At 43.4% G+C, this 27,967-nt stretch overlaps 1 protein-coding gene and 1 non-coding gene across 2 annotated transcripts; one reads left to right on the forward strand and one right to left on the reverse strand.

Annotated features, from left to right (window-relative positions):
- Window positions 1-2,284: 2,284 nt before the first annotated feature.
- Window positions 2,285-27,967, reverse strand: CAPN6 (calpain 6). Its single transcript, XM_055339086.1, has 13 exons — window positions 27,865-27,967; window positions 20,473-20,646; window positions 11,763-11,894; window positions 10,544-10,752; window positions 9,831-10,023; window positions 9,095-9,288; window positions 8,784-8,861; window positions 8,489-8,675; window positions 6,344-6,466; window positions 5,969-6,171; window positions 5,259-5,380; window positions 4,779-4,915; window positions 2,285-3,950 (listed from the first exon to the last, which is right to left on the reverse strand). The coding sequence occupies exons 2-13, from the start codon at window positions 20,635-20,637 to the stop codon at window positions 3,768-3,770; spliced, it is 1,926 nt and encodes a 641-aa protein (XP_055195061.1). The 5' UTR covers window positions 20,638-20,646; window positions 27,865-27,967; the 3' UTR covers window positions 2,285-3,767.
- On the forward strand, window positions 25,345-25,453 carry LOC129518946 (U6 spliceosomal RNA). Its single transcript, XR_008666283.1, has one exon. It is a non-coding gene; the product is annotated as a U6 spliceosomal RNA (small nuclear RNA).

Genomic DNA, 27,967 nt, shown 5'->3' on the forward strand with positions numbered 1-27,967 from the left:
TGTGACACCTAGCTGGCTCAGTTGGTAGAGCATGTCTCTTGATCTTGGGGTCATGAGTTCAAGCCCCCTTTGAGGGTAGAGTTTACTTAAAAAAATTAAATTGCTGAAAGAACTGCCAAACCAGAATTCTATATCCAGTGAAAATATCCTTCAAGAATAAGGGCAAAATAAAGACATTCTGAGGTGAAGAAAACTTGAGAGAATTTGAAAACTGGTCTCAATAAAATACTGAAGGAAGTTCTTTAGGCTGAACATAAATTATACCAAGGAGAATCTTGAAACTTTCAGGAATAAAGAGAAACAAATATAAAATGGCAAATATAAAAGACTATTTTCCTCCTCATAAGTTTTTAAAAATATATATGACCAAAAGCAAAAAATAAAATTATAACATTGTCTGGGAGAGTTTCTAATGCATTTAGATATAACACCTATGAAACTTTAAAGGACCAGTCATGGAGTAAAGTGGTTGTAAGGCTTTAATTCTTAAAAATGTATTTACAGGGGTGCCTGTGTGGCTCATTCAGTTAAGCATCTGACTCTTAGTTTTGGCTCAGGTCATGATCCCAGGGTGATGAGATGGAGCCTCGAGTCAGGCTCTGCACTCAGTGGGAAGTCTGAGATTCTCTCTCTCCCTCTCCCTCTGCTCCTCCCTTTGCTCAGTCTTTCTCTCTCTCAAATCTTTTTAAAAATGTGTTTATAGGGGCACCTGGGTAGCTCAGTCAGTTAAGCATCTGCCTTCAGCTCAGGTCATGATCTGAGGGTCCTGGGATCAAGCCCTGTGTAGTTTGAAAATAATGAATGTGATCATTAATCCCCAAAGCTGACTCAGGCCACTTTGTATTATTCCTTTTCTTTCTCCCCTCTTTGCCTCCCCAGGCAACCAATGATAAGTTTCATGTTACTAGAGAGCAGTTTGCATTTTCAAGACTTTATATGAATCAAATCAAGCAGGTTATGCCCACTTTTTCTGGCTTCTTTCACTCAGCATTATGATTTTGAGATGAATTTGTGTTATCAAATACATAGTGGCATGCATTAGTCTGTTGGATCCCTTTTGGGAAGACAAAGTACACTGACAAATTATATCTGTGCACATGTAAGTACCTATGTGCACACATACATGAAAGAGGTAAAGATTCCAAGAGATGCATTTTGTATATGCTGACTGCATAGTTCTTGGTATAATATTGTGGATATACAGCTGCTATTACAAATGTAGGGAAGATACTTCCACTTTCTGAGGGCCAGCATATTTTCCTAGAAAAGCTTGAGGTCTAGGAGTTAATAGACATGAATGCCTAATAATCATGATGTGATTATTGACTGAACAACCTCAAGTAAGCTATTTAGCTTCTCAGTGACTTAAATTTCTTGCTTTTAAGAAAACAGGGACAATGACAGCACTTTATATGGTTGTTATGGGCTTTAAAATGAGATGAATAGTATAAAGCATTGGGAGGGGAGCCTGACACATAGCAAACCATCAAAAGGTGTCAGTTCCTTTTCCTTTCTACCATTTGATTTGTGGGGAGGAGGGGGAAATTCTCAGCGTGGAAAAAAAAAAGAATAGCTTCTTTGAGCTTAATTGTAATATCCTAGTGCCATCTGTTGACCACATAGAACTATTACATTACTTGTACTGCAGAGTTTGTTTCTGACAAAGCCCTACAGCAGCATCTGAACACCTGTATTTAAAATGTCCTTTCTAGTGTGTTTGGGACTAGTGTTGTAGGGATGGAGATTGAGGGCTTTAGGGAAGGACTGTTCTGCTGAGCTGGAAGACCTGTCCCCTGCCTCGGTACCATTGCCTGTCAAGAGGCAGGGATCGAGGAAAAAGAGAGGAGCTTCCCCCATATCCTACCCTAAGTTTGGCAGATGAGATAATGAGGGTAGAACCAAGTGAGTGAAATATTCTTGTCCATTTGGCTCTAAAGGAGATGCTGGGAGGAAGGAGTTGGTATTTTCTTCCGTTGGGAGGTCTGCCCTTGAAAGATATGGCCACCCTGGCTTTGGCCTGGAGTCCAATCCCACAGGGGTTTCAAAATCGTGTAACCCCAAATACCATGCAAATATCCCTAAATGTGGAATAGAAGAGCCCCCCATCATCCAAACCTCCCCATTCCCCCCCACCACCACCACCCTGCTAGGCCTAGATTGCACAGATTCCCCTATCCCCACTCCCAACTCTAGCGGCTCCAAAACAAGCCTCAAGAGATGGTCACTTCTGCTGTCTTTCCGATGCCAACAAATCAAGTCAAGACTGGTCGCTTTATTGAACGTGAACTTTATTGTGGTTTGGATTATGTAAGGCAGTGTGGTGAAGGCACTGCAGAAGTTACACAGACTGAAAAACATGGTAGGAAATGAGTGAGCTAAAAAAAAAACCCTACAAAATATATTTGTAAATGAATGCTTGCTGGACTAGACTAAGTACTACAACTATGTTTTATCTTCATCATTGCAGAAGCATTGAAATAACTGTCAGAGGTGGGGGGTTGGGAGGGTTTAGGGAAGGCTTCATGGAGGAGGTGGCATTTATGCTGGACCTTGAAGGAGGGGTAGACTGTTGATAGATGAGATGGAGGGAAGAATATTCTAGAATGACTGACTCTAGAGAAATTCTGTAGAAATACTGAAAACACAAGAGGGCAAACAAACGCCCCCAGGGAGTGAAGCTACCCAACTCCGAGCAAAAGCTGAGGGGCCTGGGGCTGGGACCCAAAATCTCAAGCCCCCAAATGGGGTCTTCAGTACCAATGATATTAGGAGGCACAGGACAATGGGCTTGTTTGTAAACCTAGCAGCAGCAGGAGATTTCACATTGCAGTCAGGGGCCCCAAACTGGCTAGACTACGCCTGGGTGGATTTTTCTCATCTTTTCGGGGGGGTGTGGTACTGATTCATCCTTCCTCTTGCCCACTGACTGCCCGAACCGTAGTTCATGCGCGCCCATGTGCGCGTGTGTGAGTGTAGGTGTGTGTGGATGGGTGGGGGACCGAGGCTTTGTCTCCCACTGCAGCTTCTTCCACTTTTCCCTCTTGCGGCACACAGCTGGCTTCCACCGAGCTGGAGCTCAGGCCCTGCCTGCTGTCTAGGCCTCACTGAACTCTCAGCTCGTCATTAAGCACCTAGGAAGCTTCCTCAACATGAAGGTGAAACCTACTGTGGGGGGTGACTTGGGTTAGGGCAGGACTACACTTTCCGGAGGTGGTGATGGTGGTGGTGATCAGTGGTGGTGGTTGGAGGTGGCACTGGTATTGGTGGTGATAAAGGCTGGGGACTTAGAAGCAGGCTCTAGCTGCTGGTGAAAATGCTGCTGGGAAGTCTGTAGTATTAAGTCAGGAGCTGGGATGTCAGGCTAGACCAGCTTGGCCTTGGTCACCCCTCCTCCTTTCTTAACATGCCCTACAGGAGAGATAACACTGGGCACCTGAAAGCAGCAAAGACATCTGTAGGGTATCCAGGCTGTTGTTGTCCTGCTGAAATCTCACCCCCGGAAGCCCCAGCGATCTTTGGATGGCAAACATCTGTATGATCTCCACATAGGACTGTCACCTGCCCCTGTCCAGCTGCTGGAGGTATATAGGTTATGTAGCTACTGATGCTACTTGGATCGGGAGGTATGGGGAATTTCTCAGAAGAAAGGAAAAGTGAGTTACTGTGAGTTTCTTTCTTTCAAAAGATTATGAATTAGGTAAGACCTGGCATCTGACAGAAAGTATAAAGGATGGAAAGCTCTGTCAGGACTCCCTAGAGCTGGAGATTTAGAGCTCAGTGAGATCATCGCTGGAAATAACCTTGAAGCTGATGTGGCCCTGCTTGACTTTGGCAGTTGGGCCACCCTTCTTGCGCAGGTACAGAGACTTCAGATCACGGCAGTCGCTGGGGTCAGCATCCAGAGTCACCTGCCCCAGGAACTGATCACAGAATTTTCGGCTGTTCCACACCTGGAAAGACAAATCGAGAGAGCGAATATGAAACACCCTCTGTGAGACCAGACTTTGCCCAGTGGCATCTAGAACCCAGCACTGTACATAGAAAGGTCTGTTTTAAAACCAGGAGACTGGGGCACCTGGGTGGCTCAGTGGTTGAGTGTCTGCCCTTGGCTCAGGTCATGATCCCAGGGTCCTGAGATCGAGTACCACATTGGGCTCCCGGTGGGGAGCCTGCTTCTCCCTCTGCCTATGTCTCTGCCTCTTTCTCTGTGTCTCTCATGAATAAATAAATTTTTAAAATCTTAAAAAAAAATAACAAAAAATAAAACCAGGAGACTATCTTTCCTGAATACGTCTCTGGCTAACAGGAAGATACCTCAAAGAGTAGAGGTGAAAAGCAAGCCAGCAGGGCTCAAGATCAGCCTCAGGCTGTGAGATGGCTTTGTAAAGGCAGCTGGGCAGAAGCATTGAGTCAGGGAAACAGCCAAACTATAATGGTCCATCCTGACCCAGCAGGATAAGGGTTATCTGAACTGGCCTATGTTTCCCCTCATGGGATTTCATAGTACATGTCAACATGTGTACCTGTGAGCATGTGGGCTTTCGTCCACAATGAAAGGGACCTCCAGAGAAGAGGATATTTACAATGGAAATTAATAAGGAAGTCAGTGTCTGTGCTTAGTGGGAGGTGTCTTTGAGTAAAAATAAACAGCCAAAGACCAGGATGACCCCTGCTCTCTATCCTAGATAGCTGAGGCATTTGGGATAAGCTAGCATCTGAAATGGAATTAGAGCCATCCCAGGGTGAGGGACAGGTGGTGTCCCTGTTCACACGCTTACCTGCACTATAATAGGAATGTCAGTGGTCCTTCTGTAGAAAATCGCCTGGGTGTCAAAAATGGCATGAACAGTATTCTTTTGGACGGGAGAACGGACTTCCTCCTTTCCACACTTGATGACCAAATATGGATTTACCGCTGGAACAAAGCAACAGCCGCTCTTAACATAGTGATTACAGTTCTCTTTCTAGATAGTCGAGAAACTATTTCACTGGGACTTTGAGCCTAACACCTGGGTACCAGAATGACCTTAAACCTTTGTTCCCAATTCCCTTTCTTTTCCATCCTCTATAAAAACGAAGAGCATATAGGCCTTGCCCGAAGAAGTTTACAACCTGTTCTCATTCCAGGTTGACAGCCATCCTGACTTCCCGAGACTGAAACTACCCCTGGAGAGAATTGTTCGTGACTGCCTTTTCTAACCATACATGCAGTAAAGGAAACTGGAGTTTGCTTTCCTAGACACCTCTGCAGTTCTTACTTTCATTGGCATACTTCTTTTCCAGGCCCTCAACGCTGTGAACAGTTATCTGGGTGACTACTTTCGGGTAGCCACGAGCCAGGTTCCAGCAGGACATCTTGGGCATGTCCAGAGTCAGTTCCCTGAAACACCAAAAAGAAGACATGCCGCTGATGATGGATGCCCTCTGATGAGAGGATAGGCCTGCCAAAACAGACACTGCTGCTGAAAAGCATGAAATGCTGAGTGACCTAGCCTATTCCTTCTCAGACATGGCTTGTATTTTATGAGTCTGTTTTGCTTTTCCCTGGCATTAAGTACCAGGAGATAAAGATCAGAAACAGACAGTTAAGAGTGAAGCTGGGCTGGGGTGAAAAGGTAGCTTTGGTGACCCAGCACTTGGAACATAATAGAGGAGCAGTGAGGAGTGCCAGCTGTTTAAGAGAAAAATACGGTCCGCCAGACAGAATGGAAGATAGGTATAAATGGAAAGGCTTAGGTTAGATAAGTGGCAGCTCAGAGCTCTGAAGCTCAGACCTCTACTGGGGAATTTTTCATGGTTAGGAACATAACCATTTTGAGAAATATTGCTACCACCATCATTTCAGGAAAGTCTGACTCAAACTGGTTGTCCTTTTGCACATCTGCAGAGGAGGAGCTGGGCCAAGGGGGTTAAAAGTGGAGGCAAAGCAGAGACTAGGAATCTGCAGGGCTGGCCCAGGGAGCTGAACCTGAGCTGGACGGGCACTTCAGAGAAGATCCTCAGGAGAAACTCGCTGGTGCGGCCATGCTGGAACATGGTCGGGACAAGCACGTAGTTGCCTTTCTTCAGGTACTTGCTCAGAAACACAGTGCGAGTGTCAATATAGGTGGAAGTCCCTGCACGCTCCTGGATGTAGAGATGGTGGAGGCGGAATCTGCGGTTCATCTCCACCTGAAAATGAGACAGGATGAAATGCTGCATTCTGCTCAAATCACAGTTTGTGTTAGGAGATCCTAGGTCCTCGGCTTTCTTTATCCTGGGATCTATCGTCATCCCCAGAATCCTAGGCCATCCTGTGATCCTATTTGCTATTCTTCTCTCTGTGCCAGAGACCCATTCTTACCTTGAAGAGCTCAAATCCAATGATGTAATTGTCAGGTCTTCCCATGCGGCGGTAAGTACGCAGGTCCTTTTGCTGCAGTGACATAATGACCTTGTGCCCATCCTCAGGCACAGTGAAGATGTACTAAGGGAAAAAAGGCCACCAAGGAGCTTAGTTAGCACTTCTGTTTCAGATGAGCCAGCTCAGATTTCAGGGAAGAAAAATAGATTATTTTCTGGGTCTTGCCACTGACCTGACAATGGATGAGGCCTCGGATGATTCATGGACTACTAAGTGTAGATCATATATTGCTTCTCCCTATAGCATTTAGCATGGATTGAGAGACAACTTCATGCCTAGGTCTTTGATGCCAAAGAGGGTATACATCTTGGTAAGATCTTGGGTTTATTTTATATTAAATCCTTTGCTCTTAAAAGCTGCATGCAGAAAAATTCCAGAATCTATAAAGGGAAAAGGCCCTTTTGTTTGACTTAAACTGACACTATAGCATCACCCTCTGCTAGTCTCTTATAGCCAGCCCAGAGGGGCTGGCACTTCCTCAGAGAACTGATACTTCACTACCACCTCTTCAGGGAAGCTGCAGACTTGTGCTTGAGACTTTGAAACATCATCTGAGGGAGTCATGGTGCTGTTGGAAAGTAAAACTAAAAGGCATCTGATTGTTCGCTCTCTCTCTCTCTCTCTCTCTGCTTTTTCCTCTCCCTCCCTTTAGCAAGAAGCAGAAAATAAATTCAGAACCATAGGTTCACAAGGCCCGTAATGATCAATCTTACGCAGACAGTTAAGAGTGAAGCCAAAAGCCCGTTTCCCTAGCTTGGTAGATGTGCCTGATATTTGAAACATTTACAGGTTTGTATGTGGGGATGAGGTGGCGCAATGGGAGTCTTTTCTTTCTTTCTTCTTCTGTCTTTCTTTCTTTCAGATTTTGCTTATTCATTTATGAGGGACACAGAAAAAGAGGCAGAGACATAGGCAGAGAGAGAATCAGGCTCCCTGATGCGAGACTCGATCCCAGAATTCCGGGATCACGCCCTGAGCCGAAGGCGGATGCTCAACCACTGAGCCACCCAGTAACTCCCCTTCCTTTCTTTAAAGACAATTAAGATGGAAAGAATGGGGGGAAATGTATGCATTAAATAAATCATCCTACTAGTCTTAGTGTCCTTCAAAATACCTGGCCAAGGAGCCCATGGAAAGAAAAGACACACCTATGTAAGGTGGCAATACAGTCAGAATTCTTGTGTCCTGTGGGTTACCTCATCAGTATGTCAAGATAATTATAGATTCAGGCTTTGGATGCCTGGATTTTTTCCTTTGGGGCATGCCTGGGCTTGACCCATCACGTATCATGTGGAATCACATTGTAATGGAAGATGGATGGGATGAGGTCACTGACAGGGTAGTGCTTTAAATCCTGGGCAAAATGACCTGAGTCTGGGTGAGAAAAGGGAAGCATGATGATGGCATTCAGAAGATTTACTGCATGAGAAAGAAGATACATATTGTAAATGTGCACCCCAGAGAACAGTTGATCAGCCAAGAAATGAAAAAGAATCAAGAGGGTGTCTGGGAGCAGATTCTTTCTGTCCAATGAGGGACAATTGCAAAGAGCCACACCAAGAGATGTGGCACCAGGGGAGAGACAACCAGAGGAGATAGCTGTGATTGAGTACTACTGCCAACATACTTCTCTGCAAAGAGATACAGTCTGCCGTGACTTGCAGCGTCAGAGCCAATCCCTAGGCACGTTGGTTGCTGAATATTACACAAATTGAAAAACTGAGGTCTAATAAAAGTAATTTGTTAAACAGACATTTAAGTATTTAAGGGCAAAAGGGTACACTGAGTTAACATAGCTTCCTGAGTTTAGGAAGCTACTAACCCTACAGCTGGAGGAATAGAAGCATGAAGTTGGCATTATTAGAATCTAGAATCTAGGAGAAGAGATCCCAGACAGCTGGCAGGTGTATCTCTGTGTATATCTAAAACTAATACAATGTCATATGTCAACTATATCTCAATAAAAACTATATTAAACTAAAAAAAAGAAAACCTGAGGTCAAAGAAATACTGTAAGGTGGGACCTGAGTTCCTATTGCCTTGAGAAGTTGGAGGCAAATAAAAAAAAAACAAATTGAATCTAACCTGCGGATTCTGCAGGAAGGTATCACGATTGTTATAGCAGCCTCCCGACCGGTTCATCAGGGGATCATCATCCACCGTCCAGCATCCCACCACCGATTCCAGCTCCTTGCGGCCAAAGATAGGGTTGTTCACATTGCGGCAGACATTCAGTTCATGAAAGTTGCGGCAAAAGTCCTCCAGGCTCATCCTTGTATGGGAGGAGGGCAGGAGGAAAATGAAGATGGTACTGAATACCTACCACCGTAGTTCCACCCAGGAGCCCCAATGCCCTGAGTGCAGAAGACCCCATCCTCACCAGAACTCTCCATCATCAGACATAACAAGCCCCAGGTTCTTGCGGTCTGCCACAGTCAGCTGCTGCCACTCCTCAGAACTGAAGGCAAACGAATGAAAGGATAAGCCGTTAGGTTTACCATTGACTTCCTGTAAGCAGGACACCAAAGAACCACAAGACATGAGGATTGGGCCCACTTTATTTCACCTCTGGCTGGGTCCCAGAGCCCACAGATGTCACTAAACATTGACAGCCCACTTACAGTCTGGAGGAATGTGTTTGAGAACTACAGGGCTTTGGAGATGTGGCAGTCCGAGTGAAATGTCACTCACATTTCGCTCCAGGGGCCGCTCCATTCCTGTCGTCCTAAGGGGTTCCTCAGGCGAACCATGTAGAGCTTCTCAGTACTGAAGACTTCCAGCAATCTTTCTCCAAGACGGATCTTGCGAATATCAGTCAAGGTGTAAGTATGGCCCTTCAGAAGACCCCAGTCAGTTTCCACTTCTTGTTCCTCCTGATTGGGAGACTGAAAGCAAAGAAAGATATGTAAGACCACAAGACCTGGGAGACCCAACCTTTTCCTTGATTGTTTTACCCCAGTGTGGTGGAAGCTAGTCCTATCCCTAAGCAGATAGAAATTTTATCCAGAAACCTTACTTGACACAAAGCAAGTGAAAGAAAGGAAATAAAGAGCTTCATATAAGAATTCAAACAATTCAGCTTGAAACTATCCACAGTAGTACACTGATATGAACAACTGGAACATTTTGGTGGGGCTGGCTCAGTGTATGAGCAAGCAGCTATACCCTCCACATCCAGGGGCAGAGGCAGGAGGAATTATTTGGCAGAGGCTATTGACACCAGCTCACAAATTGCATCGGCCCCCAGCAGGGTGGTTGGTACAAAAGGATGAAAAGGTACAGAGCTCTGGGGCCTCTGATCCAGGACTCAATACGTCAGTTTTCTGAGTCCCATAATGCCTTTTCCCGAGTCTCTGGGGATAAGGGGGACATTTCCTACTAATTTTGTAGTGTGAGCAAAGAGTGGTTGTTTTCGGTGACCACAAACCTCAATGGAGCAACAGATCAGTCCTCCTTTGGTAAATGTTTTGTATAGCTCCCCGAACAGCTTGTACTTCTCCTCAACCAGCTCGGTGTATCTTCCCTTCTGCATGTCAATGGTTTCGGCCAATGTGCCAGTGAAGTCCACAATGATATCAGTGGTGGTCAAACCATCGAGGGCTTCATAACAACCCAGCAGTCTGGGGGCAAATATGCAAGGTTATCTTGGTAACATGATTTTTCCAGGTCAAGGACATCTTGTTCCCAAGAATTAGAACAGTCCCCACCCAGCCAGACTTTACCAGCTGACTTTTCTTCCAGGTATGAAATGAAAATATCTTATTTTGAGATTATAGTCAGAGATTTCTAGGCTTAGGTTATGTTGAACAAGGACAGTCTATGAATAAGTTTCCTTCTCCACGGGAATATTAGGGAAGGAGAAAATGTGAGGCCATAATGCCATGTGATCTGCAGATGAGAAGCAGGAAGGGCTACCTAGGAGCAGGGAAGGTTTTTAATGGGAACAAGAAGAGCTAATTTCTCTATCATCCAGGATTTCTGAAGCCATTTCCATGCCCAAAGCAATGCCTTGGATCTGACTGATAACCTACCCAATTTAAACTAAGGGGCCCAGCTGGGAAAGAATGAGCTCCCCAGGACAAAGGTAGCCTTCCCTCCCTTGTGTACCCTGACCACTGACTGGTCAACCCCCCTCCTTACTTTGCATAAGCTTTTTCCAGTAGAGCATTCCAAAACTCATTCATGGAGGTGGAGAAGGAGAAAACCAGATCTCCATTGATGGTGGGCAGCAAATCATCAATCACTACCTCAGTCCATTCTCCAAAATGCCAGAAACGGAAGCGAAATATCCCAGCATATTTATCGAGTTTTCGAGGGTCCCATTCCTGTTCCTTATGGTTGGGAATTGTCTGGAAATATAAGAACATTCATACAACTGTTTTTCACCAGACCATATCCAAATACTGAGTGGCGGTTGACTTTTGGCAAATCTATAAGGCAACAGGAAGCACACCAAATATATCTGGTTTGGGTCTAGGTGGGGAAGTCTTAGGTTGGGCATTTTTGCTTCCCTAGTTCAATTTTGCTGAGGATAATATTACCATGCCTGCCCTGAATACACACAGGGTGACTGGGGGAAGCCAGTTAGGGATTAAATTATTTCCCACAGGTAAACTATAAACTCGATCATGAGAAACCATCTACACAAACATATTCATGCTTGCATGTTTAACCACCTAAGTAAGGCATTTTAAAAGATAAAATCACTGAAAATACAAGACCCTTGTACTTTCAGTTTTTAAAGGTCCATCCTAGAGGTTTCACGTAGATTCTACATAGGTTTTACTCACACCTTGAACAAAATTATGTTGAGGAAACTGTCCTTTTTATATGCAATTACACATTAATCTTCTAAAATTATTTTTCTGAAGAAAAATCAAGTCAAATTAAGTCAACACTTCTTTGCCTTGAACTCTACCTAAATGCCAAAGGAATTTTTGTACTCAATAATTTATTAGGACCTTTTCAAGGAACTATTTCTACATTTCATGTCTTTTCTGTTATTCATATCTGTGACTTCCTGGCCCCTGCTGGCTCTATACCCCAATCGGTACAGAGAACACAAGTATGCAGAGCTAATAAGTCAAAGTGCTGCAAATGAGAAAATTAATCACACAACTAATGTGTGACAAAGCCAATAGAGTAAAATGTTAATGGTAAGAATCTAGGTGAGTATATAGGTGTTCACTGTAAAATTCTTTCAACCTTCTGTATTTGTAAAAATGCTCCTAATTTGTAGAAGATTCTCATGATTCAGGAATTTAAAAATCTAAAAAAATTACGACCTGGCTTTTCCCAAAATTACTAAGAAAGACAAGAAAGCAGAAACTGAGTGAGGTTTCACAAGAGAAGGAGATACCTTTGTCCAGTGAGACTCCTGAACAGCCAAACAGGAAAATGCAGAGACCATTGGCTTGTGCCCCAGTCTCCCTTGGATCAGCTGGTGGTTGCTGATGTTGCCCACGATCAGGTGGGGGTCATCACAGATGTCCTGTGGATACAATAATTGGTTCTCAGGGTGTGGAAAGTGTTTCCTGAGAGTCAGTGTGAGCTGAGGTAGGCAGGGCAGACTTTACAGAAGAGGTGGGGTCGAAGATAGTGACTAGAACTTCCATAAGTCGGATAAAGGGAAGGTCTGGGGCGGGAGGCAGTCTGTGGGTGAAAATACAAATACATCTGGCCACAGGGAAAGGATTATGTGGGGAAGTGGCAGGACAAACGGGAGAAGAGGATGTAATGGGACAGGTCGAGATATGCTACTGGGGCCCCTTAGAGCTAGCATTGCAGTTTGGAAGAGTTTTCACTCAGTGAGCTTTTGAAGAGAACTAGAGATTAGCACATTTCTTTCTGGTCCTATTGGTCATGAGGAGATTTTCTGAAGCACCTGGGCCTGGAAGGGTAATTGCATTTCAAAAGACAAGGCCCTATGGAGATGAATGCTTCTCCCTCCCTGGGAAAATGAGTTTGGAGACCTTGTACAGAAAGCCCCTTCCCAACATAAAGCAAAGGCAATGGCAGTCTCCATGGCAACTAGATTTTTCCACATCTTTGGATGAATATAAGATGGCAGCAATACTAATAGCAGGTGGTAATAGACTACTCACAGGAGCACTTCAACACACTCTTTTTTTTTTCCCCACAGAGGATATTCTGAGGGAAGCAGACAGAGTGAGGGTAGCATTTGTTTGGGGCATATGTGTGTTTCTTCCCTCAACATGTCAACAGCTGTGCCATTAATGAGACACAAATAATATAATGACGACAAAATGTCTGAGGGCACACTGGAGTAATTTTCCAAGTATGATAGGTGTCTAGAGGAAGGATCCCCAAAATCTCCTTGGTGATAGATAGGATAAATTGAATAGCAGTAGTAATACTGGAGTTGAAGCCTTAGTGGTGACTAGCGTTAGGCAGTTGGACAAGGGAGAAATATGGAGGCATAATGGGTAGAGAGACAGGGGTGGACAAAGGCAGAGCCGCATACATAACATCACATAATTGAAGACATGATTGTGTGACTCAGAGAATCAGCACTTGCAGAGTTCAAAGGCAGGAAATACCAATGAAGTCTTGAGTAGCTGGAGAAAGCTTCGTGGAAGAGGCTGTTGGCCGGTACCTTGACATTCTGCTTACCCAGCAGAAATAAATCCTAGTCTTAAATGGAAAGAAAATCTAGACATATATCCTTTTAAAATTTATTAAATAGAGACAGCTATATTTTTCTGGTTCTCAAACCTCTTTTTTTAATGGACATAATTCTCCTTGATGAAGGGTCTGGTCTACAGAATGAAACATTCCCTATATTCTTTAAAAGCCAAAATAGCTCTGGAAAGGAATAAGCATTCTAGGCAGGGACAAATCCAAACTGAAGATTAATTGGGCATCCCTCTGCCAAAAGGAGAGGGTTAGGTGGGTTTTCAGTTTTGGATTTTCTGGTCTTTTCTCTTTTTTTTTTAGATGCATACCTAGTGTCGCATCATTACTTTTTTGGTCTTAGAAGAAGACTTCTATCTTAATATATTTTTATGGGTTGAGAGTTGCCTGTTTTTCCACTTACTCAACATAGAGCAGGTGTGTTGGGTAAATTAGTCCCTGATATTCTTTCTCTTATAATTGTTTCTTTGGCCTTTTTAAGATGAAACTAAACACAGCTTTTCCTTTGTGGGTCAGGTGTCACCATTTTATTGGGAGCGAGACATAAAGGTCTACAATGACTTCTTGGGTTTTGATGATGCAAATAATAGTTGCCTAGCATGGAAAAATAATAAAGTGAACATGGATGTATGGAAAAGTGTGCTTTTAGATTACTAAGGCAAATTGTTTGCTGGTTTTATGTAAAGTTATTAGTGGTTGGCATTACATTACAGTGTCTTGGATTTCCATGAGGCTCTCATTTCATAGCAGGGATCCAGGCTCAGCCAACACTTTTGGCATGACAGGTTTTACTCAAGACCTAAAGGGTCACATAAACAAGTGAATACCAGTAAACAAAACTCAAATTGAGAAACTGAGCAATTATTCTCCTGTAGATCTAAGCTGAATGTGGTCATTTGTGTGTGTGTGTGTGTGTGTGTGTGTGTGTGTGTGTGTGTAGCTGTATGTCATTGTGAAAGCATATAAATTTGGGCCAAAAGAGTTCCTTATTTTCTATTTCCCTTTGTAAACTGACCCATGCCTGTTTTCTTAATACATGATGGATGGCCATTTAACAATAGGTTTTAAAGCATGAAAAATTAACAGGCCATAGGTTGTCAAAGCTGAAGGAAATTAAGGGGACTGTTTACTAAACCCATCTATCACAAAGGAAAAAACAGGCTCAGGGAAGGGCAGAAACTCCCCCCTTAGCATGCGGCTAAGTTAGCAGGAGACTGAGGATTGGAGTTTTAGGTTCTTCAGAAGTACATATAGTTAGGAAAGAACACTCAAGACCTCAGCTAGTCCACCACTGTGCCTTTATTTTAATCGATGGCCACCACACAAAGGGCAATGTTGTGCAGCTCTTCAGAAACAGAACTGCAACCACCTCTGTCAGTTATCCATTCCAGTGCTTCATGTCTCTCTGCTTATCCCTTTTAGGCAAAAGCTCTTCATCCTTCTGGAAGACTTGCCAAAAAGTTATAGTTATAAGTTATAGCGTAGCTTTTGGTTCCAGGCTAAATACCACCAATAGTCTTTCAACTCCTGACTTTAATCCACTGAATGTGAATCAATCTCTTATGTGTGTCAGTACCTTGACGTGAAACTAGGGGGAAAATCTTTATTATGCCACATCCTCTACCTCTTGAAGGAAGTCAGAGACTAGAAAGCTCAGAAGGGAGAAAGGGTAAAGGGTAACAAGCCAGTGTGGATCTAGTGGCCAAATGGACTTTTGGGTGTCACATTTGAAAATAATGAAATGGCCATTCATTGACTTCTTCCCTGGTTGTGGATAATGGGGTGTTTTCGTGTTGGAGAAGTAAGGCAGGAGAAATTTTTCTGTTACTCAGAGCTGAGATGAAGAGTGCAGATGGGATGTTTCAGCCTTAGCTCTGCTGGACTGGTAAGGAATGGAGTTGGAGAGAGGTCACAGCTCACATATTCACATATTTGGGTGGCTTGAGAGGGAGGGGAGATGCTGGGCCCCTAATGGCTCCCAGCTGTGTTGGCACAGTTGCTGTGATCCTTGAACTGGGCTGTTTGTCAAGGCAAAATGATTTCTTAGGGGGAAACACACACAACTAGGAAGTTGGACACCAAGAGTAAAGCCAGGAATGGTCCCTGCATATCCCCATCCCCAAGCCATAGCCTTCTACAAGCAAAACAGCTTCTCTAGGAAATATGTTCTCTTTGCTGAGCACTGAGAGTCCTTCCCAATGTTCTCACCTCATCTCCCTTCATAGAGACCTCTGAAAGATTGAGGGGGAAGGAGACATATGATTACAAGCCTTGAAGCCCCACACATGTCATTCTATGTGACTCCCTTTACAACTACCACATCTGTATCTTTTGCAATTTTTACACATGTGAAATTTGCAGGCAATACACACTGAGGTCCCAGGTAAACCTCAAAAACCACAGTAAAATGAAAGGATGCTGAGAAAACCAGCAGCCTTAGAAAATTGAACCATCTCCAGGCAGGGCATTCGTAGGTGGAGCTGGGCTCAGAGACCCATGTTGGACCAGCCTATCTCAAGGAGTTCACTTTACCTATTGGGGAATTTCGCTTTTGCATGAAGAGTTTGTCATCAGTAAACTAACCTCTCCAAGGAAAACTCAATATGAAGCCTGAGATTTAAGGCCTTAAGCCAAACTTCCACTTCCAGTGTAGGCAACCAGTAACTACAGAGTTGTCTTCTGATTTGAACCTTTAGACTTCAGATAGAAGACTCCAGGTATAAATCTCAAACTGCTTTATTGGGAAGAATTTACATATCCATGTAATGGAATACTGTTCAGCCACAGGAGGGGCAAACTGATTACATGCTGCCAAATGATTGACCCTTGAAAACACTATGCTAAGCAAAAGAAACCAGTTACTTTTACTCTTCTGTTCCAAGTAAAATGTCTAGAGCTGGGTGAAGCTAGATAGAAACTTGAAGTAGATTAGTGAGTGCCTGTGATGCAGGGAGGCAGTGTTTACTCACTGCAAATGGGCACAAAAGGTCTTACGGGATGATGTGACTGTTCTACAACTGGACCGTAATGAAGTTTTTGCAGCTTTGTGAGTTCACTAAAAATCATTGCATTGTACTCTTACAACAGGTGGATTTTAGGGTATATAAATTGTGCTGTGATAAAGCTGGTAGAAGGCACACTTTAAAAGAAACAGGACAAATGGAGATAAACAGGATGAGCCCATTTAACTCTCTTCGACTGTGTCACCAGTGGCAAACATTAGGCCTAATTAGTTTGGGGTCATGATCTCTGGGGAGGATGAGAAATTTATGACCAGTCTAGGCCAAAACTATTGTACAGAGGTTCCACATTCAGTGGGTAGCTGGAAACTGCTATCATCACAGAGAAAAAAGTGTTTCTCCTTTACTGTTTCCTCCCAGGCAATCTGTCACAGAGGCCTGTGCATTCTGCTTCTAATGTCTCCCTTCATCAAATTTTCCCTCCATTCCTACCACTTTGCCTTTCATCCAGACCCTCATCACCCTCCTCCCACCCAGTGTAGTGAAATGGCTCCTGGGGTGGATATTCCTCGTGGAAGGACCTGGGCAAGGGTAATGGTGAGTAGAAACCGAACTCAAAACTCGACCAGAGCTGACAGAAGATCTTGTGCAGGTGCCCTTGCTTTCCCCACAGCTGGCTGTGCAGATCCCCATGAGGGCTTGTTGCACTTTAGTTAGGGATTAGATGTGTCTGACTCTAAGACACTGCTGTAGCTGGGTATGAGTCACTCAGGAAAAAAGCCAGAGACGGGTAGGAGGGGAGAGGGGCTGGAGAAAGCAAGAAAAGGGATTTTTGTGGGAATTTGGCAGCCAGATTTTAGCCTAAAAATTTCACCTGAAGCCTTACACTGTAAGTCAGTGTAAATTGGTATAACTTAGAATTTACTAAGACTATATATGTTGAAGCTCCAGGAGGGCAGGGAAGTTTAGGAGTACACATCTTGAGCAATATATTCGTGTGCCCAGGAAGCTAGGACAACAGCTGGGGCCATTGGACCAGTGGAGGAGTTTAGGAGAAGGATTTTTTTCTGGAGGGTATGGGCATATGAGCTGGCCCTGAATAACTACAAAACATTCCCCAAATCCCGTTCTATCTAAAGTGGCTCCCTAGGACACAGAAAGGAGGTAGCAATTGGGAAGAAGGGGAAATTCAGTCCTGCCTGAGAATACTGGGGGCTTGGCTGAAGTCATTTGGTTCAACTAGCAGTGGGGTTTACAGGCATGGAGGCTTATAAAGCCTTTTGAACACAGGAAAGAAAAGAAACAGAAACTATTAGGCTAATCACGCTTCCTCCATCTTAGAGACTTCAGAAAATAGTCCTGGTTGGGGATGAAGCAGTGTGGCATGCCAAGGGACAAGATGTCTGCAAGCTTCCCTGCAAACCAGGCTCTCAACTTTGCCAATGAAGTGGGTGAGGCCAACGACCCATCTGGTCTTCCTGAGCCAATTCAGAGAGGCCCAGGGCTGTCTCTCGGCTTTCCTGATGGGAGGCCAGAGAACTTTGACGTGGTTGTTGACCACAGGCTTGGCCTCCATTCTGGCTGGAAAGGAATCCACAGCTTTTTGAGACTCAGATGGTGGTCCAGAACCTTGTTTTTCCCTCACTTTCCACAAGAGGCCCCTTCCCCAGCCACTCCAATCTATGCTGATCTGCCCGTTCTTCAAACCCCTCCAGGATTTACTGTCTGTGTGCCTGAAAACAGCATTTCTTATATCAGGCATTAATTTATTATTTAACTCTTTGATAGCTCCATATCCATCTCTCCAGATACAATGGGAGTGCCTCACCCCAGGCTGTGTCTACAAACCGCACAGAATAGGCTCTCAATAAATGCTTCTCAAGACCCTCCCTTTGGGCTTAACACTAGGCTCACAGTATGCTCTCAAAAGGGAGAATATGGATCAGTTCATGGACATACAGCATCAACCCAGGGAGGAGGAATGTGAGAGCTGACTGGTGGGAAACTTATTAATTTTAGCAAACGAAGACACACAAATAACTCTGTCTCCTTGAAACAGAAGCATGGCAGCATGAAAACCAACATGGGCTTTGGAGTTAAACCTGGATTCAAATCCTGGGGTGTCAGCAGTCTGACCCCCGAGTAAATTCTTACCTTCTCTCTGAGACGCAGTTTCATCATCAATAAAATGGACGTAGTAATATTTACCTTTATTTTTCAAACCAGAAAAAAAGAATCACATCAGAGAAATGTATAAGATACCTACCTTGCCAAGCCATGGCAAATGAAGATGAAATGTTTAGAAAACTCCAAACACAGCCTCTAGGACCAGAGTAGGCATGACATAAGTGCTGATTTCTTTTCCCACCCATCCCAATTCACCCTTTCTTTCTGACATCCCCTCACCCTAGAAGGAGTATTGCTCACTTCAGAGGCAAGATGGACTTTTGCCATGGTTATTAAGTCTTTTTCCTTCCTTGCTTATCCATGTAGGATTGAGTCTACAGAATTTGGAAGAAGAAGGCAAAGGACAGAGGGTTGAGCCAAGACAGAGTGGGGAGCACATGCTTAAAGACCGGCCAGTACAGGAAGCATTGTCAGCTTGGTTCACATCTGGGAAATGGATTCGTGTAGCTTGCGATTTTGCGGCCCATTGGGTCTCCTCCTATCTCCTCCAGGACCTCTCCCTCATCAATCATTCCTTCTCTCTTCTGTGTCTTCAACCTCTTCTTCTTTACTGTTTATTCCTTGGCCTAGAAATACTTTCAAGTCTGTCCTATTTTAAAAAGCTATTCCCCCCAACCCCCAGAAAACCTTCCTCAATTTCCTGTCTCCTTTTCAGCTATTTCTGCCCCATCCAGTCTTTTCCTTCAGATCCAGGCATCAAAAAAGAGTGATGCCCCTCATTTTCATCATCCATTCATGAGAGTGGCATTCAAACAACGTATTTCTATTTTCCCCATGCATTTCTGCAAAAAAACAAAACAAAACAAAACAAAACTTACCTCTTTGCATACCGAATTAGTGGCTAGTGAATTCTGCTCATGTTTCCCAGATTTTTATTGCAGGTCAGTGATCTGCAGGGATGTCAACAACTGGAGGCACGGAAAGTCAGGAGTGTAATCTTCCTTCCGATGGAGAGAACTTCTCCAAGTCTCATACTCTCAATGGCTATCATATTTTGTGGGCAAACACTGAGACATGTCCTTTGAGTCACATGGGAAAAACAAGAGCCTTCAAGTGACCAATGTATCTTGGCACCACCTGGTGGCAACCTACATCAACTGAAGAGGCTCTTGAGAGAAGTTCATTTAGGAGTGTAAACTGTGGAAATTGCAACTAAAAAGCTTGTTCACTGAAGAAAGCAAACCTCCAGTTGCTGAAGGAAGTGGTTGATAAGAGTGCACAAAAAGATACATCAATACATGAGATCAGAAGGCCTTCAGGATATTGTGAGGGTCCAAGAATGTGTACTTCTTTTTTTAAAAAAAAATTGTTTTTAGATTTTATTTATTTAGTAGAGAGGGAGAGAGAGCACAAGCAGGCAGAGGGAGAGGGAGACTCCCTGCTGAGTAGAGAGCCCTAGGACATGGGATTGGATCCCAGAACCCCGGGATCATAACTTGAGCCGAAGGCAGACACTTAACTGACTGAGCCACCCAGGTGCCCCTAAGGATGTGCATTTCATAACAGCCCTCTGTGGTCTTTGTCCCTGGTCACCCACTTTGGGAAGGAGATCAGGTATAAAATCCTTCTTCCAGTTACACCCATTAGAGAGGGAGAGGTTGCCATTTATTCTTCAGATTCCATCATCCTATCATTCTATACATTGAGCTCCTACTCACACAAGGCTTGCGAAGAGGTCCTGAGACTTGCTTTAGAGACACAATCTATAGCTGTTCCAGAGAACCATAATGGCTATTAATAGGTAGTGAAAGAGCTACATTTTACTTAGATCCCACTTGGCTAACAGTGAGGGGATCCAGGTGATGGTATGCAAAGAGCAGCAAAGCAGTCTCCCTCCCCAGTGCAAACTCCCATCTTGTCATTGTAGAGTTCATTTCATTTATGCTGGTCACATAAGGAGTTTTCATCCTCACTGGTCTCAGATTATCTTGAGGTTGCTATGATAGGTAACTCAAAAAGAGGCAAGAGTATAATTGCTTTTCGAGGTACCCCATTTACTCAAATACGCTTCCAAAAGAAAACATGCCTGGCATTTCTTTTTGTTGCTGTTCTTTTAAAATTGCTATCTGACCCAATATGACTGAAATTCAAGATTCCTCAAGCTAGAGTCAGAAGCACAGATCCATAAAACTTGCCATTTTAAAGCTGTCTCCTGAATTGCTTTACCCGTAGTAGGTGGTGCAAGAGACACAGTGGACCAGGCAGAGTTACGATGAAAGAGATGGAGAGGGAGACAGAAAGTAGAAAACAAACAAACAACAAAGTTACCTGGGGACGTTTCCACACCACCTTCCCGGGAAGCAGTCGGTTATAGAAAAGTGAATCATTCTCAGGCAGAAAGGTTGGGTCACAGAAAAGTCTGCCATCTTTGATGCATTCCTGCTTCAGTTCCTGGTACTTCTGGTTTTTGAAGAGCTTCAGAGGAGGACCCATAATGCCAAACTATGTTGAGAATGAGAAAATTTGTGGTCACTGAAGGAAGAAGACCTTAAGTCTTTTGAAGATGACCTGAAATTAGACATTAGCTAATGTCTAGCTCCAGTGACTTATTCCTGGAGCTAGGCACTTGGAGCTTGGCTTTAAAAGAAAAGTGAAGGGACACATGGGTGGCTCACTGGTTGAGTGTCTGCCTTCGGCTCAGGGTGTCCTGCTTCTCCCTCTGCCTGTGTCTCTGCCTCTCTCCGTGTTTCTCATGAATAAATAATTTTAAAAAAATTTTTAAATAAAAAAAGAAAAGTGAAGATTTTCAGGGAAAGTAGGGTCCAGGCTCTGCAAATAATTAGTTTAGCATGGGGCTTTGGCTAGGTGCCTAACACATTTTGGGGCCTCAGTTTCCTCCTCTGCCAAATGGGGCAATATGGGCCTTAACAATATTATTGAAAAATAGATAACAAATGTTAAGATTGCTCGGTAAATCTGAGTCACTGTCACTTAAAGGGCAATCTTCCATTTACATTGACAGAGAGGAGTTTCAGGCAAAGGACAATCAAAATTCGAAATTCAAAGATAAAAGAGAAAAATCGTTTTACTATATTCAGAAGTTGGTGCCTGAAGGGCCACACACTTTGTGCTTGAAAGGAGAAGCCTTTCACTTCTAAGGAGCCTTTTTACACAATTCCTTCCCTTGTATCATTTAAAGAGCTTTGCTTTTTTTTTTTTTAATTACTGGCCAGGAAGGCTAATGCAAGCAACAGAGCTCAGCAGATGGCCTCCAAAGACAAGGAAAGATAGAAAGATTGTATGTGTCTTTCTTCTTCAAAGTCTAACATGCAATCATTTGCCCGCTTTAAAAGGCAGACTCTGAAATTCAATTACACTAATTTGATGGACTATAGATTCTTATCCCATGGCAATACATTACATTGTTGCTTTCTTTTCTTTAAAAAAAAATTTGCAATGGCTAAATAGAGAATTAATATAGAGCTCTTCAGGCAATGATCTATCTGAGTGCCCCACACTCAGATGTCCCTAACAACTGGTTTTTATAAGGATAATTTGAAAGGCAACTTTGATTTTAAATAGTTTTGGGGTGATAATAGGGTTCTCAATGCCTTTGCTTAATTCACAAAGATAGATTCATAATGATTTTATTTTTTTATTTTTTTTTAAAGAAAATTTTTTTTAATTTTTTTAATTTTTATTTATTTATGATAGGCACACAGTGAGAGAGAGAGAGGCAGAGACACAGGCAGAGGGAGAAGCAGGCTCCATGCACCGGGAGCCTGACGTGGGATTCGATCCCGGGTCTCCAGGATCGCGCCCTGGGCCAAAGGCAGGCGCTAAACCGCTGCGCCACCCAGGGATCCCTCATAATGATTTTAATGATTCTCTCTTGACACTCGATTGTTAGTAAGCAGAAGGTTGTGAAATTTACATATTTCAAAAAAATAGTTTACAGATAACTGTGTCTATATTTCATTGTTACATGCAGGTGGGAACAGGAAAATCTGACTAAGGTCACAGTATGTGCTGAAAAGTGGGCAAAGTTTGAAAAAAAACTAATTAGCACTTTAAAGAGTGCCTGTTTAGGTAACACAGCTCAAATTCCAGTTAATAAAGAAGGAGCCACTATTTTACAAGAAGTGAAATAATAATCAGACCACTCTTCTGTCTTACTTCATATCCTTTCAGTATTACATTGAAGTGACTTACTGATAAAGAAGTCTTCCAAAAAATTAAAAATAAAAAAAATATTAAAAAGTCTTCCTATTTGCAAACCATAAAAATAATCGAATTCAATGTTATTTGGAAACTACAATATATAAAAACAAACTTGCCGTTTCTCTGAATCCAAGGAATAAGAAGCTGAAAAGAACTATAAGTTTTATATATATATATTATATATATGTATATATATATATGGCTTTATTTATTGACAATCGTTTTTCAAATTGAAGGTTACGGGACACTGCAAAATACCAAAATGCCTTTAGTCATCAGATTTAATTCTGTTCACATATTTTGAATATTAAAAATGTATCTCATTGTATTTGAAGTCATGAGAGGTATCAGTAATAATTTTCCATTAAGCAGCATCAGAGCCAATCTGAATGTATGCCCAGTCTCTTTTCTGGAGCCTGTTACAAATAGGCCCTAATTTTCACGTATGCTCTAACTTATAACAAACACTACTGTGCCTCTAGCTTTCCCTAGAAAGTTTGGTGGACTGCCAGAAGCTGGGGATTGTAAATGGGGGACAGTCTGGGGCAATTAGGGTATTTAGTTTGCCAGAACCTACTAGTCCTTGAACATTTTGGATAAATGGGTATTTCCTGTTCTTGGGAAGGCCCTCTGCCCCATGTCTCCCTTGCTACTCAGTCAAATGGCGAGTCAGGCGGGAGTCTGCAAAAGGAATCCCTGTTATATAAGGAGGGCCTGTCTACAGACAGAAGCTGCATCAATTGAAAAGAAAATTGGGTCTGATTTGAAAACCAGTATGATCCCAGTAGACTCTTTCAGAGGCAGAATATCGAGCTGATACGTACAGGGCAGAATATCAAGGCAGAATATCGAGCTGAATATCGAGCTGATATGTACAGGGCAAGCTTTCTGGATGAGGGCACTTGCATTTTGGGGGCACACGGTAAATATGGAATAGCAGGCTATCAGCCTGAAATTTGACAGGCTTTCATTAGAATAAAATTGCAGTCTCATCTCGGACTTACAGAGCAGAATTGAGCCCCATTTCTGGGAATGCAGGTAACAGGGGAACTGTGTTCCATTTGCTGAGATCTTGGTTCCTTTGTGAGTCAATTTTCTCATCAGGGGAGTGGGGTTATCTATCCTGCCCTCCTTAAGCTGTGCCTGTACCTAATGAGGCAGTTAGTGTAAAGTACTTTGAATAAGTAGAAGGGGCTCTGTAATTGCAAGATACACATCGTTAAGTGTTCTCACTGCCTGGCACAGAGCGGGGCACGCATCCGTCGTTCAGGATATTTCTGTGGAACAAAAGAATGTCCTAAGTAGACAATTCATGTTTGTATGGCAATTTCTCATTTGAAAAGCCCATTTCGGGGCAGCCCCGGTGGCTCAGTGGTTTAGCGCCGCCTGCAGCTCAGGGCGTGATCCTGGAGACCCGGGATCGAGTCCCACGTCAGGCTCCCTGCATGGAGCCTGCTTCTCCCTCTGCCTGTGTCTCTGCCTCTGTGTGTGTGTGTGTGTGTGTGTGTGTGTGTCATGAATAAATAAATAACTAATCTTAAAGAAAGAAAAGAGAAAAAGAGAAAAGCACATTTCGGTTCACAATCTCTTCGTGGCAGCTGCGTTCCTTAGGTATTATCGGTGTCCTTTCTTTTGTATCTGCAGAAATGGCAACTCGAAGAAGAGGTGGCTAGAAACTGGCAAAACTGATGCAAACCCGGATTTGTGTAATGTCAGATGTAGTGTGCAGCATCCCCTCACACTACACTGCTTCTTTTGGTCACTGCCTTTTTAAGGAAGGGATTTTTTTTTTAAGCTAAAATGAGGAAAACCCTCCAAAGCAAACATGATGCCTAACTTTGAGGCATTCTGCCTAGGATTTATTGCCATGGTGGATATTGAAAAGGTTCTTTATTTCCACGGTCTGATGATCACAAGAGAATTGGAACCCTTCACATCTGCGGGTTCATGAGTTAAGTCTAAAAAAAAAATTCTGGAAACCCAGAAATTTGTTAGTTGGGTTTGTCATAAACAACTTGCCCTGCTAGAGCCTAGGAGAGTGGAGAAGCGAATGCTCCTTCTTGGCTATCTTACTGCACCCAACTGTGAAGACAAGAGGGTTAGTTTAAAGACCGGGTATTGAGAAAAGTCTGTAAACAGAATCAAAGCTAGGGCTTTGGGAATCAACCAAAGAGTGCCTCTGGCTAACAAAGGGAATGAGCACATCTAAAATGAGGCCCTCCTCTCCGCTGTGTCCTGAGGGTCCTATCATGGGTGGTTGGGTGAAACAGAGTGGGGGGAGGTTTGCATTGAGACAACGGCCTCAAGCAGTACTATTTCAATTAGGACCCACTGCCTTAGAGATAAAGTCTGAAGAAGGCTGTGTGGATGCAGGCAAGCGGGAGGGATGGGTCCAGAGGGGGGTAAAGTTGGAAATGGCCAGAAGTAGAGGGAGCCTGCCAGGTAGACTATAAGGCTTCAGTTGGTGGTTGGAGCTTTTGTTACTCACTGAACTGGAAATCATGGGGAGCTGGGCAAAAGCTTACGAAAGAAATCACTTGTTCTTCACCTGTGGGTCAGCCTTAATGTAGAAACCAGATTTTGCTCTAAAACATGAAATCTGCCTCAGTTTCTTAAAGAGAACTGTTCTCTGATAGAGGAAATTCAGTCTGCAGTTTACAAACTGCTTTTGCCCTGGGGGGTGAGTGGGAGAGAAAGGACTGGCACTTAAAGTTGGGGCGGGGAGAGCATGGTGCCTGAGGTGTTGTCCCTGGCTGGTTTCTCCCCCACACCTCCCCCAGCCCCGCCCTTGGTTCCTCCTTGTGCTGCACTTGAAGCAAAATAGGAGGTAATAGCAATTAGGAGTTTGTGGAGCAAACTGAATGTAAAGGATCGGATTCTGCCCAAGCATGAAGTAGGGGCCACTCTAGCCTCATGTGAACCTGTGGGGTGGTGTGGAGAGGGAGAAGTAAGAGTAACTCAGCATCCGTGTTACACAGGGTGCTCACTTCCGCAGCACATACATTAAAATTGGGACGATACAAAGCAGATTAGCATGGCCCCTGCACAAGTGTGACAGGCACGTGACCCAGTGAATAGTGCTGTCCATGTCTACACAGGCAGAGTCATAGACCATATGAATGCACACGCATCTACCAGGGAACATATAACTGACCAGATTCCAATTGTTGGCCAGATATCCTGAGGTCTGAACGGGACCATAAAAGTCCTCTGATCTGGCCTTATCTCGGACATATCTACTCCATCCAGAGAGAAGTTCAAAAAAATTCAAAGAAGAAAAACAACAGTGCACAATTTCTTTTAATTCCATTGTTGAAGAACTTTATCAAAGAATACAAAACAATTCAGAATCATAAAAAGAGCACAAGTAGTTAGCAGATCCAGGATCAAGTCCCAAATACCACCATTTAGTGTCAGTAACAGCTCTGTCCCTCAGTTTCCCCATAAGCACAGTGGAAATATGATGGCTGTCCTGTATACTTCAGAGAACCATGTTGGGGGGATCTAATGAAATTAAGCTTGCAAACATACCTTTAACTGTTGAAGATAAGATGTACAGTGGCAGTATTAGAAAGCATGTACAGTGGCAGTATTAGAAAGCATTAATTTTTAGCAAATTAAATCTCTCTTCTGTCTTAGCGGAAAATGAGATTTAATCACCTGCCTTACTGAGGGGGGCACTTGGCAGGATGAGCACTGGGTGTTATGCTATATGTTGGTAAATTGAACTCCAATAATTTTTTTTTAAAAAAATCACCTGCCTTAACTATGACACTCACTGACATTTAAAAGACCGATATAAAATGTCCCCTCTGCTATTCGATACCCTCCCTCTCTTCCACCTCTCCTTTTTGGCTGGCTTGCCCCACTACCCGTTTTTTCCCCTCTTGGATTAATAAACCCATCCTCTAATGCTAATTTTACAGCTTTGCGAGAATCTAATTCCAATTTTTATAGAATGTTATAGGCTGGAAGGACTCTTAGAAATCACAACACCCCACTCCTCACTCTCACAGGAAGGTGAAAGCACGGGCCCAAGGTTACACACACATAGTTAGTGACAGAGCTGGCGCTAAAACTCAGACCTCTTGCTTTTGAGAATTCTCATTGTCTTCTTCTCCACAAGAATGCACTAGGAGTTTTGTGTTTGAATTGCAAGCTGTCAGAAGATGAGATGATTTCAAATCAAGGCTAATCAAAGAAACACTGTTTTGGGGTCACAAAGGGACTTTTTTCTGCTTTTAATTTAGGAACTGAAAACACCCAAGAACATGGAAAGACTTTTTTTTTTTTTGACCTATTCCTGACGACAGCAAGTGTTTTGACTTTTTCCCTGGCTTTCTAGGGACTCAGTAAGGATAAATAAAGAACAGTATTTAAATTCCAAGTATTCACAAGTGGACACGTGCATATGCACACAAACTGCCAGAGGAATGAAAGAGTTAATTAGCAGTCTCCCACCCACGCACCCACTAGAAGAATCTTTTTTTTAAATTCCTCCACACTGTAAAATATCCTTAATTTCACAACAAAGATTAGTAAATGAGACCTTAGCCATATTCCAATAGAACATTCATACAAACCGTGATGCTTTATCCTGAAGTGGGAGGAGGTGCCTGTCAGGATGTTAGGATTTGTTTCATTTTCCTATATGATTCTCACCAAACTTCAAGCTCCAAATCCTCAGAACTAATTTTCAATTGCAATACCGTGAACATTTTTCTGCCCCCGCCCCTCGCCCCACTCAGCCCACTCTGGCCAAGTAGCCCACGTAAGCCCCTGAAACTCGTGAGTGGCAGTGTAGTGGGGAAGAAGGGGACAGAGCCCCGACTGCAAATCAAAGTTTAAGCTAGAGCAAAAATTGGAGAAGAATCAAAGCAGGCTGGCCAGGGGCTAATAATGAAAGATCCAAGATATACCTGTCAGCAGGGCAGGAGGACCCCCAGCTGCGTGGAAAGGACAGCCTCAGCTGCCATTTCCTCTCGTGCAAGAGTGCGCAGCCTGTACATCCCACTTCCAGGGCTTTTAAAGACCTTTTGTACATAGTAGATCCAAAATTATGCCTGCATTTCAATAATTTGCCCACAGCTGTGGGTCAGCAGAAGCTAGAAGGAAGTCCCGTCAGCCTGGTTTCTCCCTCCATGCCTCCTTTCCAGGTTTGTTCTTCCTTATCAGGTATTTTGGGTCATGGAAGGCAACACACACACACACACACACACACACACACAAAAAAAAAACCAAAAACCAACACACAACTGATCGATATCACCAGAAAAAAATCTCATTGCCAGACAAACACAATCCCCCAATCAAAAATCATTCCATTCATTTTGAAGTTTTCAAACTATTCTGCACACATATTGGATTCGGACACATCAGAAACTTATAGCTACAGAGTTTGATTAACTATAAAGTTCAAGTTTTTTCACGTCTTCTAGCCTCCAAGTTATCCAGCAAATAAAATTCCAGGATAAGGCTGCAAATGCCCTCTCTACTCACCTGAGTTATCCCAGGAGCCTTGCTGCAGCTGCCGCCGCTGCCACTCTTAGCCAGGTAACCCCTCCAAAGTCTGTTCAGTGAGTGCGGCTGAACAAAGATTCAG

Source organism: Nyctereutes procyonoides, unplaced genomic scaffold, assembly GCF_905146905.1.
Source record: "Nyctereutes procyonoides isolate TBG_1078 unplaced genomic scaffold, NYPRO_anot_genome, whole genome shotgun sequence".
Classification (NCBI taxonomy): domain Eukaryota; kingdom Metazoa; phylum Chordata; class Mammalia; order Carnivora; family Canidae; genus Nyctereutes; species Nyctereutes procyonoides.